This window comes from Chiloscyllium plagiosum, chromosome 41, assembly GCF_004010195.1.
Source record: "Chiloscyllium plagiosum isolate BGI_BamShark_2017 chromosome 41, ASM401019v2, whole genome shotgun sequence".
Taxonomy (NCBI): Eukaryota; Metazoa; Chordata; class Chondrichthyes; order Orectolobiformes; family Hemiscylliidae; genus Chiloscyllium; species Chiloscyllium plagiosum.
The window spans coordinates 7,913,892-7,929,160 of NC_057750.1; the positions used below are offsets into that span (position 1 = coordinate 7,913,892).

The 15,269-nt window shown below is 46.6% G+C and overlaps 1 protein-coding gene across 1 annotated transcript in view; it reads right to left on the bottom strand.

Moving 5' to 3' along the window:
• The window catches only part of slc1a5 (solute carrier family 1 member 5), a 31,846-nt gene extending 17,000 nt beyond the window's left edge, over positions 1–14,846 (bottom strand). Inside the window, exon 1 of the mRNA XM_043680875.1 lies at positions 13,749–14,846. Within this exon, the coding sequence (XP_043536810.1) occupies positions 13,749–14,335 (587 nt within the window). The 5' untranslated portion in view covers positions 14,336–14,846. The remainder of the gene's footprint in view (positions 1–13,748) is intronic.
• Between the last annotated feature and the right edge of the window lie 423 nt (positions 14,847–15,269).

Here is a 15,269-nt window from a genome sequence, read left to right on the forward strand (position 1 = left end):
TGAACCTTCACAAATCTTGCATAAAAACTTTATTTACATGAAAGGCCAAAGGCAAGAAATCAGGAGGGGGAAAGAGAGAAAGGGAGAGTGAATGGACAGAGAGAGTGAAAAAGACACACATAGAAAGAGAAAGAAAGAGAGAGAGAGTGGGGAGAGAGAAAGCAGAGGGAAAGAGACAGAGAGAGAGATAGGGAAAGAGAAAGTCAGAAAGCATGGGAGAAAGAGAGAGAGCGGAGAAAGGGAAGCTAGAGCGCGAAAGATGGAGAGAAAGATAAAGGGCAAAAGAGAAAAATGGGGAAGAAAGGGAAAGAGAGATATAGAGAGAAAAAAAAGCAAAAGAACAAAGGTGAAAAAAAATCAGAGAGCGAGAGAGAGCATGCAAGTCCCAAATAAAACAGCGTTATGTATACACAAATGGGGAAAGAGAGAGACCGGAATTTTATCACAAAAACTGTCAAAGTGTGGGCTGCAGAGATTTATTTCCCTGTGCCATTCCCGCTGCTGAATTCCAGGAATGTCTGTCCGGAATTTTTGCAACAGTTAAAAATGCAATTTTCCAGCTGGAAGAACTCAGTATGAAAGATAGCAGGTCATCCACTCACAGCACACTCACAGCATGTAGTCATCAGCCACTGCCCGAATAAAACCACAACTCACTGCTCAGATGTTTCGTCTCAGCAAGGAGAGACTGGTAATGAGAGGCTGCCCACACATTTCCTGCATTGTCATGATCTTGCCTCAGGAGGTGCGCCTCGGAACAAGATGCTAAGCTGTCATTGGAGCTGGTATCGGAATCATATATACCTTCTCACATTGCAACATGTCACTAGTGAGAGATTGGTGTGCCTGTGTTGTTGGCACAAACGCACTTGCCCCCGCTTACCGTGCCACACTGTACCAGCTTCTGTGCAGTAGAGACTGGGTTTGGGTTCTCCAGGAGGCCATTCAGCCCCTCAAAAAGGTTGCAGCTGCTCTCTCTCTCTCTCAATGTCATATAATTGCCTGTGCCTCAATTTCCAGCAGAAACCAGTCAAGCCCAATTCTGGAAACTTCCACCGGCTGTCAGCATCCACATGAAGAACCTTGAAGATACATCTTCAGGAGTCATAGACAACAGAGAGAAAGGCCCTACAGCCCTTTGGGTAAGCACTGATTAAAATAACTACCTGACTAATGTAAAGAAATGCAGATGATTCATGAGAGAGGTGAATGGGTCAGGAAGAACGTCCCATTTATAATCCCACCAACACAATAACCCTGTATTTCTCATGGTTAACCAACACAGCCAGCACATCCGCTGGGCACTACAGCATAGCCAATTTACCCTAACCTGCACATCATTGTGACTGTGGGAGGAAACCTCTGCAGACATGGGGAGAACGTGCAAACTCCACACAGAGAGTCGCCCGATGCTGGAATCGAACCTGGGTCCCCTGGCGCCGTGAGGCAGCAGTGCTAACCACTGAGGCACCGTGCTGCCCTTCAGAAGAAAATTTGCTGTTTGTGGAACGCGGACAAAAGGAGCACAGGTTCCAGAATTCAGGGCAGCTTCGACCCTGACAAGAAAGGGGATCAATCAGACCAGGAACGGTTGTGAAGGTGGTCCATGATAGAGCCCCTCAAAATGGAGTTTAAAGCCAGATCAGCAAAAAAAGGATTTTCTTTCATTATTTTCATTCTCGGGATGAGGGCGTCACTGGCTAGACCAGCACTTTATGCTCATCCCTAATTGTCCAAAGGCAATGAAGAGTCAACCCCATTGCTGTGGGTCAAGATTAGAGTGATGCTGGAAAAGCACAGCAGGTCAGGCAGCATCCGAGGAGTAGGAAAATCAACATTTCAGGCAAAAGCCCTTCATCAGGAATTGCTGTGGGTCTGGGGTGACATGTAAACCAGTCCGGGTAAGGATGGCAGTTGCTTTACAATTGCAATCCCTTGTGAAGTTCAATCATTTTAATGATATTTGATGACCCACCATGTTTTTTTAGATTATTTACAGTGTGGAAACAGGGCCTTCGGTCCAACAAGTCCACACCGACCTGCCGAAGCGCAACCCACCCAGGCCCATTCCCCTACATTTACCCCTGCCCCTAACACTACGGGCAATTTAGCATGGCCAATTCACCTGGCCTGCACATCTTTGGACTGTGGGAGGAAACTGGAGCACCCGGAGGAAACCCACACAGACACAGGGAGAATGTGCAAACTCCACACAGACAGTCACCCGGGGCAGGAATTGAACCCGGGTCTCTTGGGCTGTGAGGCAGCAGTGCTAACCACTGTGCCACCGTGCCGCCCATTAAAGTCATACCATGGTTGAGGAGAGTGGTCGATCACAGTTTATTAATTATGCTTGGGGGGGTGGGTCAGTCAGCTCAGCTGGCTGGACAGCTGGTTTGCGAAGCAGTGATGCTAATAGCATGGGTCCAACACGGGTTGAGGTGACCGTGAAGGATTGTCCTTTGCCTGAGGTGTGGCACCTCAGGTTAAACCACCACCGGTCACCTGTCTGTAATGAGACAGCAACCCCATGGTCTGGTTGGGGTTCACCTTCTTTCTGTATAAGCCATGTTAATTCTGAGCATTAGAAACATTTTGTACATGGATTGTAGCTTGTATTTCTGTGTTAATGTTGGATTGTGAATATTGCAGTTGTCTGTTCATAGCCGTGGGATCAGGCTTTATTTTTCTCAGGAAGTCGGTGTCTCAGATTTTGTCTATTTTAAAGGTTACTGCTCCCTAATCAGACTGTAAAAACAAAATAGTGACAGGCTGCTCCAGGATGGTAACAGGGGACATGCAGGATGGAGTCAAAACTGGAAGGGTACTGCCATAGAAAGTAGTGTGGGAGGAGGCTTACGTGGATTGTAAACAGAGCGCCCAGCAATAAGCCAAATATTTGTGCTGTCAATATTACACACTGAATGAAAAAGCTTTTGCTGTCTCAGATGTCACTTACAGCAATTTCGGTTTGTCGTGGCTTTAATCTTTAATTCTTGGAGTGTTGGCAAACGTATCCTAATGTACACTCTTCCTCATGCTCCAACATAGCAGCTACTGCAGCAACACTGAGTCACCTGCTTTACAATCACCCTGCCATTATCTTTACAATCACAGACCTGCTTTTTCACTCCCAGGAATATTTACTGACACTCCACCCTCTCGGTTTCCTTCCTCTTGCCTCTCCTGACACCACCATTACCAGCTGGGATCCCAGCGTGGCATTGCAGAATGGTGACAGGGTGGCCATTCAGCCCCACGCGGTCTCTCTGCAAGAGCCAATTCCCTGCCCCATGTCCCACTCACCTGCAAATTTTCCCTCTTCAGCTAATTACTCCAATTCTCTCTTGAATACCCCGACCAAGTCTGCCTTTATTGGTCAGTGATTGAGTATAGGAGTTGGGAGGTCATGTTACGGCTGTACAGGATATTGGTTAGGCCACTTTTGGAATGTTGTGTGCAATTCTGATCTCCTTCCTTTTGGAAGGATGTTGTGAAACTTGAAAGGATGTTGCCAGGATTGGAGGGTTTGAGCTATAGGAAGAGGCTGAATGTCTGGGGCTGCTTTCCCTGGAGCGTCAGAGATTAAATGGAGTAATAAAATTCCTTTAATAAATTGTTGATAGCCATCAGATTGATTTCTCAATTTTAGAAAGATAACCTTCCTGTTGTGTCTTAAATCTATTCGACTGCACCAATGACTTATTAAAGACACAGGTGTGGCTGGGTTAAACAAGGTAGGAAAGACTCTGTTGGCAAGTTTACTGTTGTCAAACATCTGTCATGTCTGCTACAGTATATCAAGATCACTTTTGGATGTCAAAATCCTATTGAGTGGACAGGTCAGTAAATACTTAACCAAGGTCGAACGTTGGGGCTTTGGAATAAAATTCCATTGTTCCATTTCCCTCTGCATCACAGGAACTGGAGGGAAGGAGCTAAGGAGTCACATATTGTGTCGCAGGTTCAGGTCATATTAGCTGTGACACGTCATGGTTTCACGCAAGTATTCAACATTCCAGCTTGACCGTTATCAAGAAAGGGTGAGTCCAAAATCAGAAGCAGATTCTATTACAAGATACTTGCTTGAATTCCTGCTATTTATGGAATGAGCATTTCTCTCACGTCACAGTGACAGTAATATTGTTCCGGCAACATCAGAATGATTCCCAAATTAGTCTAGATTCTTTTATAGAGACGTGACACACACACATTTCATGCTCTCTTTTGCTGCCATTTGGAGTTGGGCATGCAAGCTGCCGTTGCCCCCCCCCGTGCACACGGTATCAGCTGGCAGTGCAAAGTCAGAGATGCCGGCATATTAAACCTGCTACCCTCTCAGGTGGGTGCAAAAACATCACAGAGCACCCTATAGCTAGGGGAGGTGATGGCCTAATGGTATTATCGCTAGACTGTGAACCATGAGACCCAAGTAACTTTCTGGCACCCGGGTTTGAATCCTGCCATGGCAGATGGTGGAATTTGAATTCAATAAAAATCTGGAATTAAGAGTCTAATGATGAACCATGAATCCATCAACGATTATCAGAAAAAAAAAACATCTGGCTCACTGATACCCTTTAGGGAAGGAAGCTGCCAACCTTACCTGGTCTGGCCTACATGTGACTCCAGACCCACAGCAATGTAGTTGACTCTTAACCGCCCTCTGGGCAATTAGGGATGGGCAAGGAATGTTGGACCAGCCAGTGACACCCACTTCCGTGGAAGCTTAGAGTCATAGAGATGTACAGCAGGGAAACAAGACCCTTTGGTCCAACTTGTCCATGCCGACCAGATAACCCAACCCAACCCAATCTAGTTCCATTTGCCAGTCGCCTATATCCCTCTGAACCCTTCCTATTCATATACCCCTGAAATCACACCAATTGAATTAATTAGAATTAGCTTTACAGTCATGTATTCAAATGGGTACGGTAAAAAGTCGCTACTTACGGCGCCATTTTGGTATACAGTACCTAGTTTTCCTCAGTGTCACTGCGTCAAAATCCTGGAACTCCCACCTCAAGGGATACAGCACCTTCCAAATCCATGACCTCTACCATATAGAAGGACACAGGCAGTACATCCATAGGAATACCACCACCTGCAAGTTCCCCTCCAAGCCACTCACCACCCTGACTTTTATTTTAAACAATTGTTTATGAAGGACATGGTGGTGAGTGGCTTGGAGGGGAACTTACAGGTGGTGGTATTAGCCTGCCTACTGGAACCGGTACAGTCCTTGGGTTTGAGGTGTGACACCACCCTATAGGCACCATCAACTGATGCAATTGGTGAGGAATCAGAAGTAACCCTTACCCCCTGAGATGAGGAGACTGCAAGGGTTTAAAGTAGCCAGCATTTGCTGCCTGATTTACCATCATGGACTCGACCGGCTGAACAGCCTCTATCTACAATCAAGCTTTAGAGAGTCAAACTAGCCCAGAAACAGCAGCCAGAGCCTCAAGAACACATTGGCTTTTGGAACCTGGGGACCATCTGATAAGGAAATGTTAGTAAAATTACCAACATTAACTCGATCAAACAGCCACGTCAGAAAGCAGACAGTCTATATATAGATTAACACAGGAATATGAAACCAAAATGTTTTAACCACGACAAGGCTGCGTGACTAGAGAACACAAGTTTCTGGTGGCTGAAGTCAAGATGCCCCTGAAAGGCTCCACGGTGATAAAAAAAATCAGATTAATAAAGTTTATTTCCCTGTAAACGACTGTTAAAGTACTGAAACATCGTTTGACAGATTTAAAAGAACTGTTGACCAAATTTTAACGTATAATATTTACTTGTTTTCACTGGTAAATTGTTCTTAATCCACACCAGCAGGATCAGATTCTGCTGCAAGGTGGCAAGAAGTTCATCCTTAAGGCAAATTTCCACACCCTTGAGACCGTGCAAGAGTCTTCACAGAACTAGGAGCAGGAGAAGTCCATTCAGTCTCTTTAGCCTAATCCGCTATTCAATATGATCATGTCAGAAGTCACAGGCCACTAGGTTATAGTCCAACAGGTTTATTTGAAATCACAAGCTTTCAGAGCGCTGCTCCTTTGTCAGGTGAAGTTACTGTCCAACAGTAAGCTGGTGTCACGTAACTTCTGCATTTGTCCAACACAGTCCAACACTGGCACCTCTCCATCACCAATACAATCATGGTCCATCTCAGCCTCAACTCCAGTTTCTTGCTCAATCCTGCAACCCATTACAAATCAAAAGTTGGTCTATTTCCTCCTTAAATTTATTCAGTGTCCCACACACTCTGGGATCGTTAATTCCACAGATTCATGACCCTTGATGACATGTAATTTCTCCTCATCTCTGTTCTACAGCTGCTTAGGCTAAAGTCTGATCCCTCATTCTCCAGTGCCCTAAAGGGGAAACATCCGTTCTATCTCTACAGAGTGCAATCACTATTGGTACCTAGATTGGCGAGCTATAGTAGACCATTCAGCCCATCGAACCAACTGCAACTTCCAATCAGATCATGACTGGTGTCAACCATTTTTTTAAAGCATCTTTGCCCGACATCTGTTGCTACCCTGATCCAACAAAAGAAGGCACAAGGTAAACAGCCCAGAAAACAATGATCATCTAAATGTTCAACTAATGTAGCAGGATGTTTTAGGGCTACCAATTAAGCTGGCCTTGGGGCATCTCTAGGAATTTAAGTATAACCTACAGGCTATTGCTGCAAAGAGAGACCCCCCAAGAAAGAAACTTGAGGAGGCACCAAAGTGTGTGTTTTGTTTTGAAGAAAAACCCCGATTTACTGATGATAAAAATACAGAGCTTGAATCATTTGGTCTTTTCTCAACCAGGAGATGCAGAGCAGAATGTCTTTCCACCTGGAAACCATAACAACTGTCAGTAGGAGTGGGGCAGTCAGTCAGGCAATGAAGCCTCCAGGGACACATACAATTAACGTTGGCAACTTTCACCTGACAAAGGGAACGATGATCTTGGCTTCATGTATACTGGGGAGAGACAGGTTTGCAGGGACCAGCTCAGTGCAATGGACAGAATGGCCTACTTCCATTCTGTTCAATTTGAATATCTCATCCTACAGGGGAGCAGATTTGAGAGATTTTCCATTGATCCAACAAGACACGTTCCTTGCATTTAGTGGAGAGGATTTGTTGAGATTTCACTTGAGCAATATGAAGAGACATTTCTTGAGCGTCTCTGTTGAGTTAGGAGATGCGTACTTGTTTCGTTTGGTTCAGCAAATAAACTTTAGATTGAGTAAAGGTCGGTTCCAGGACCAGCCTTCACCCAGTGACGAAGGGGTTGCATGGTGGCTCAGTAGTTCGCACTGCTACCTCACAGCACCCGACTCCAGCCTTGGGTGACTGTCTGTGTGGAGCTTGTACATTCTCCCTGTGCCTGCATAGGTCTCCTCAGGATGCTCTGGTTTCCTCCCAAAGTCCAAAGATATACAGGTTGGGTTCGATTGGCCAAGCTAAATTGCCCATAGTGTCCAGGTGGGCTAGGTGGGTTAGCCATGAGAAACGCAGGGTTACAGGGATAGGTCTGGGTGGGATGCTCTTCAGAGGGTCAGTGTGGACTTGAGGGGATGTATGCTCCCACTGTAAGGATTCTATGAACTGGCTCTCTGATTAGAATAAGGAAGTCATCAATCCTTTTTACACTGCCAACTGAATCAACCCGAAATTTTTTTCTCGCAGAGGATGGCACACCTATGGGATTCTTTACGGCAAATGGCTGTTGAGGCTAGGCCATTAAATATATTTAAGCTGAGATAGACAGGGTTTTAATCAGAAAGGGAGTCAAGGGTTATGGGGAAAAGGGTTATGGGAGTTGAGGATTATGAGACCAGCCATAATCAGGCTGAATCACTCAAAGTAGATTAGATTAGATTACTTACAGTGTGGAAACAGGCCCTTCGGCCCAACAAGTCCACACCGCCCCGCCGAAGCGCAACCCACCCATACATTTACCCCTTACCTAACACTACGGACAATTTAGCATGGCCAATTCACCTGAGCTGCACACCTTTGGACTGTGGGAGGAAACCGGAGCACCCAGAGGAATCCCACACAGACACGGGGAGAACGTGCAAACTCCACACAGTCAGTAGCCTGAGGCAGGAATTGAACCCGGGTCTCTGGTGCTGTGAGGCAGCAGTGCTAACCACTGTGCCACTATGCACTTGAAATATCATAACCTACAAGACCATAGACCAAGCAATGAAAAGTTGAATTTTTAAAAAATCATTCACGGGATAAGAGCATCACTGGCTGGGCCAGCATTTATTGCCCAGAGAGCAGTTAAGAATCAATGGCATTGCTCTGGGTCTGAAGTCACGTATAGGCCAGACCAGGTAAGGATGGCAGTTTCCTTAGTGAACCAGATGGGATTTTCCCTGAAAATTGATAACGGATTCATAGCCATCATTAGACTCTTTATTCCAGACTTTTTTTTGGATTCAAGTGCCACCATCGACCCTGGTGGGATTTGAACCCAGGTCTCCAGAACATTATCTGGGTCTAATAGTCCAGCACTAATACTATTAGATTAGATTCCCTACAGTTTGGCCCAACAACCCTCCGAAGAGTAACCCACCCAGACCCATTTCCCTCTGACTACTGCACCGAAGATTATGGACAATTTAGCATGGCCAATTCACCTAACTTGCACATCGTTGTGACGAAACCAGAGCACCCGGAGGAAACCCACGCAGACACGGGGAGAATATGCAAACTCCACACAGTTGCCCGAGGCTGGAATTGAACCTGGGTCCCTGGGGCTGTGAGGCTGCAGTGCTAACCACTGAGCCACCGTGCTGCCCCATTAGGCTGATGCCTTCCATCCAGGTTAAGGGGATTAAGCTGCTGAGCTTGACTTTGGCCACGCCTAGCTCTCTCTGTGCTTTTTAACGTGTTAACCGGGGCCTCTTGCAAACACTTACTTTGTCATAAGACAGGATACAACAGCCAGAACAGTCTACAACTATCCCCCCGTAGCCCAGGGGCAGCGGTCTTCAAGGTTTGAAATTATGAGTGAGTTTGACACCAACAGCAGGAAGAACCAGTCTGTTGTGAGGCTAGGTTTCCTAATGCTGATCTTTCAAAGAAAAGCCATGACAACAGTAGCTCCTGATTTCAGTAATATTTGTTTACATCTCCATCCCCACACCATAAGCACACACCATCAGCTCACAGTGGACCTGCAATGAATAAATCAAACAAGCAATCAGGGTGATAAAATGAAGAACTATGCTTTCTGGAAATCAGAACCAAAAGCAAAATTGCTGTAGAAACTCAGCAGGGCTGGCAGCATCTGTGCAAGAAAACAACAGAGTTAACATTTCGAGTCCAGTGACCCTTCTTTGGAATTTTTTCCACATTCGCTCCTGAGATTTTCCAGCCCTTTCTGGTTTTGTTTAGATTAACAGAGTGGCTGTTCCTTCACAATAAACTCTTATGTTTTAAAAAGAACGACTGGCATTTACAGGAGTGCTATTCCCGGCCGCTGGATGTCTGCAAACACTGCAGACGCAGTCAACTAAGCACTCCTTGAAGTGGAGGGAACGGAGCAGCAAGTTCGTGCACAGCAAGATCCCATAAGCAGCAATGCAACAATGCACTGATGCTTTTTGTGGTGTGCGATGTCCATTCGGGGATAAATATTGCTGAGGACTCCTGGGTTAACTCTCCTTCCAACATACAGCTGTAGAATCTACTTACATCCATTCATAAAGGCAGTTGGGGTGTTGGTTTAGCGTCTATATCTAAAAAGTGCACCCCATCCTAGTACAACACCCCCTCAGTACTGTGTTAGAATATCAGCCTGAATTAAGAAGCGAGATCTGAAAACCATAACCTGCTGACTCAGAGGTTAGAAATCTACTTGGTCATAAAATTTGGCCTTAAACTGACTACACCAAGCCCACGTTACTTTATGAGGAAGTAACTAAAGACAAAAAAAACAAAAATTTGTTAATGAATACATGTTCAGATAACCTAGAAATGAACCATAAGAAATATAGCAACGAGGGATGAGTTGTATCGGTTTGGAACATCCTGCCAAAATACTGGTGAAATCAGAATCCGCAGTAATGTGGAAAATCAGATTAGGCATACAAAAAGTGTGCTTTGAGTACTCGGAGTCATAGTTTCAAATTGGGGGCATCACCATCTGAGGCAGAAATGACAAAATATATTGTCTCTCAGAGGGTCAAGAGGCTTTGGAACTTTCTTTCTCCTTCGGTGGTGGAAGCAGTGTTTTTGAATTTTTCTAAGGCCAAGATGGATATGTTCGTGATAAACAAGGGAATGAAAAGTTTATTCAAAATCCCAGCATGTGGAAGTAGGCCATTCAGCCAATCGAGTCAACGCTGACCCCTGCCTGTCAAAGGTAGGCAGGAATGTGACTTGGAACTATGTCTCTGATCCTGGGTTAAAATTCTGGAACTGCCTTCTAACCCTGTGGGTGGTCTATGAAGACTGCTCACCACATCTACTCCAGGGGCAAGTGGGGATGAGCAATAAATGCCCTAGGCCTAGCCAGCGATATCCACATTCCCTGAACAAATATAAAGGGTGGAGTTGAGTTCACAATCAGATTATCTTATTGAATGGAGGGACCAAGTGGCTTACATTACACAGATTTAGGCAGAAGTAGGCCTTTTGGCCCTTCAACCCTATTGCATCATTCGATATGATCCTGGCTGATCCTCTCTCACTCAATGCCATACTCCCTGTATGCCTTTGTTGAGTCGCCACAAAGTTACCAGCCCATAGGGGCTGCTCTCCCATAAGAGAGAGAAGCGACTGGTGGCGATTTACCTGAGGGCCACCAGAGCTCAGGTGAGGGAAGAGGTTGAGAAGGAGAATCCTTCACAGTAACCTCAAAGTGGTGATAGGAATTGAACCCACACTGCTGACATCATACTGCTCTCCAAACCAACAATCCAACGCCCTTTGATACCTTTAAAACCTAAAACAAAATCTCTGATTATTGAATATATTTCGCAACGATAGGGAGAGGGCTGAACAGGCTGTTTTCCCTGGAGTGTCGGAGGCTGAGGGGTGACCTTACAGAAGTTTATAAAATCATGAGGGGCACGGATAGGGGGAATAGTCAAGGTCTTTTCTCTAGGTTAGGGGAATCCAAAACTAGATGGCATAGATTTAAGTTGAGAGGGGAAAGATTGAAAAGGGACCTAAATGCTAGGTTTATTTCCCTGCAGAAGGTGGGGTGTATGGAATGAGCTGCCAGAGGAAGTGGTGGAGACTGGTACAGTTACAACATTTAAAAGGCATCTAGATGGGTATATGAATAGGAAGGGTTTAGAGGGATATGGGCCAAGTGTTGGCAAATGGGACCAGATTAGGTTAGGAGTTGGACTGAAGGTTCAGTTTCTGTGCTGAACATCTCTATGACTCGACTTCCACAACCTTCAGTGATAGAGAGGTTCACCAACATTTGAGTGAAGACATTTTTCAATATCTCACTCCTAAATGTCTAGCCTGAGACTGTGACCCCTGGTTTCAGACTGCCCCAACCATGGGAAACATCCTTCCTGCATCTAGTTTGTCCAGCCTGTTTTGAAATGTATAATATTCTCTCAGATCCTTCCTCATCCTTCTAAAGGAAGGTAAAAGGAGACAAGGTAAAGTTGTCATAGTCCCAGAGGGCTAGAGGGGGTTGAAGCTGGTACAATTACAACATTTAAAAGGCATCTGAATGGGTATATGAATAAGGAGGTTTAGAGGAATATGGGCCAAATGCTGGGACATGGGGACAGGAAGGACTGCAAATGTTGGAAGTCAGAATCAATAGATGTGAAGCTGGAAAAGCACAGCAGGTCAGACAAAATCCGAGGAGCAGGAGGGTCAACGTTTCACACTGAAACCCAAGGGTTGACTTTCCTGTTCCTCGGATGCTGTCTAACCTGTTGTGCTGTTCCATCAACTGACACAGGGAAGTAAGGACTAGGTCAGATTGGCGCAGATGAGTTGGACAGTAGGCTCTGTTCCTGTGCTGTATGACTCTAACCAGATGGCCTCCTTCTTTAAAGACCGTAATTTCCCCACCCACATGGTTGAAGATGCCCATCCCACCTCAGCCCTCGAAACCCCCCCTCCAACCGTAACAAGGACAGAATCCCCCTGGTGCTCACCTTCCACTCTACCAACCTCCGCAAAAACCGCATCATCGCCACCCACAAACGGACCACACCACCAGGGATATATTTCCTCTAAACCCTATCTGTTTTCCTCAAAGATTGTTCCCTCCGTGACTACCTGGTCAGGTCCACGCCCCCCTACAACCCACCCTCCCCGCCTTGCACCTTCCCCTGCCACCGCAGGAATTGCAAAACCTGCGCCCACACCTCCTCCCTCACCTCTATCCAAGGCCCTAAAGGAGCCTTCCACATCCATCAAAGTTTCACCTGCACATCCACCAATATAATTTATTGTATCCGTTGCTCCTGATGCAGTCTCTTTTACATATGGAGACTAGACACCTTCTCGCAGAGCGGTTTAGGGAACATCTCCCTAAATTGATCCCGCACCAATCAACCCCACAGCCCCGTGGCCCAACATTTCAACTCCCCCTCCAAACTCTGCCGAGGACTTGCAGGTCCTGGGCCTCCTTCACCGCCACTCCCTCACCACTGACGCCTGGAGGAAGAACCCCTCAACCCCAAGGCATCAATGTGAACTTCACCAGTTTCCTCATTTCCCCTCCCCCTACCTTACGCCAGTTCCAAACTTCCAGCTCAGCACCATCCATATGACCTGTCCTACCTGTCAATCTTCCTTCCCACCTATCCACTCCACCCTCCTTTCCGACCTATCACCACCCTTCCTCCAGCCACCGACTGCATTCACAACTACCTTCTCCCCAGCCTCACCCCCCTCCCACTTATCTCTCCACCCTCCCCGGAGGCTCCCAGCCTCATTCCTGATAAAGGGCTCATGCCTTAAACGTCGATTTTCCTGCTCCTCTGATGCTGCCTGACCTGCTGTGCTTTTCCAGCACCAGTCTAATCTCCAGCATCTGCAGTCCTCACTTCCCTCTAACCGGAGTGTCAGGCTAGGGGAGAGGATGAGAAGGACAGAATTTCATGGTAACCTCAGCCAGTGTGGCAATTGAGCCCATCTAGCTAACCCATCGGCATGAACAGCGCCTTTCAAAACGCCCCGCCTCCTCCCCCCCAAAAATAAACATTTGCTGCTGTTGCAATTCGGAAGGACGGGGAAAGGGACGTCCGAAGGCGTTTGGAGGGGGAGGGGAGGGGAGGGGTGGAGTGTGTGAGAGCATTTTCAAAGAATTGGCGCCCACACATCGCCTTTTCAACTGGGCTGCCGTCTCAGTGACCGTTCCAGTCAGACAACCATCTTTCCTCTTCCAACCACGTGGCAGATTGCATCAGAAAATGCTCACAGGGGGCGTGAAAAAAAAATCACCTACAGGCAGACAGACACTCCTGTACAATGTGGGCAGGAAAGGTTAGCTTTGAAAACGGAGAGAAACCTTTAAAACTGTGAAACATATGGTCGAGAAATTCAAAACTAAATTAAACCTTTCAGAAAATGACCTCCATCACTCTTTCCCCCAAGCCTCGATACCCACTTTCTTAAAAATAAAACTTTGCTGAAATTGTGCGTTCAGTTTTCTGCTCAACTATGTAACTATTTTAATCAGAACTGGTTGCAATATCTATATTTTTTAAAAAGAAGTGGGGGTGAAACATTTACCTTATAAGATCCAGAAAGGAATCGGTGACCTCTTTAGGATCCGGTAGTGTATCTTCCAAGCCCGGTAGCTCAGGGTTGGCTTCGGCGCCGTCTCCGGGCTTGACGATAAAAGCCATGCTCACCCCGATGGCCGAAGCGATGAGGGTGGTCAGTAAGAAGAACAGCATCGCCCAGCCGCCCAGCTTGCCCAGGGCTCGGGGGTCGAGACTGGCGGCCCCGGACACTAAGCTGCACACCACCAGCGGGATGATGATCATCTTCAGCAGCCGCAGCAGCAGCTCTCCCGGGAAGGAGAAGTAGATAATCTGGACCCTGTTGAGGTGCAGGTTTCTCACCGACAGGCCGATCGCTACGCCGGTGATCACCCCGATCACGGTCAGGATCACCAGGAGGTTGGAGCTGATGCAACCCTTGATTTTCCTCATCTTGCTGGCGGCCTCGGGCTCCCTGAACGATACATTGTCACCGCCGCTCGATACATTGTTGCCATCGTCTGATACTTTGTTACCATTCGCAGTCTTCTCAGAGTCCGAGTAGATGTTTCCATTCGAAACCCCCTTCGGACAATCGCTGCTCAACGTGGCCATGATTCCTTCGTAAATTCACTTCTCCCTCCCTATCTCTCACCAGTTCAGGCCAGCGGAGTTTATTCAATTGGGAAAATCTACTTCTGGAAACGCTCTTGTTTGCGCGCGCGAGGTAGAAATTGACAGGAAATGTTGTTTGAAACTGACTCGTTCCGTGGGACGGACGAGGTACACATTGCAAAGGGCGGTGGGCGAGCTCGTTCAATCACGATAGGAGCGGAAATATAGCAACCAATCCCTCGTCTGCATAGATAAAGGTCCCTCTACTGGCCAGGAGTAAGCAGAGAAGGGGAGAGAGATATATACAAACGCACACTTTTTTTTTTCAAATCCATTTACAGAGTGTGGTCCTTTGCTGAAGGGGCCAGCATTTGTTGTCTCTTCAGCTGGTGATGGCGAACTGCTTTCTGTAGCCCATCTTGAACATAGAACATTACAGCTCAGTACAGGCCCTTGGTCCACGATGTTGCGGCGACCTATGGAACTAATCTGAAGCCCATCTAACCTACACCACTCCATTTTCATCCATATGTTTATCAAACGACCATTGAAGTGCCCCTAAAGTTGGCGAGTCTACTACAGTTGCAGGCAGGGCGTTCCGCGCCTTTACTACTGCCTGAGTAAAGAACCTACCTCTGACATCTGTCCTATATCTATCACCCCTCAATTTAAAGTTATGTCCCCTCATGCTAGCCATCACCATTCAAGCAAAAAGGCTCTCACTGTCCACCCTATCTAATCCTCTGATCATCTTCTTTGTCTCTATTAAGTCACTTTTTAACCTTCTTCGTTCTAACGAAAACAGCCTCAAGTCCCTCAGCCTTTCCTCAAGTAAGATCTTCCCTCCATGCCAGGTAACATTCTGGTAAATCTCCTCTGAACCATTTCCAAAACTTGCACATTCTCCCTATAATGCGGTGATCAGAACTGTACG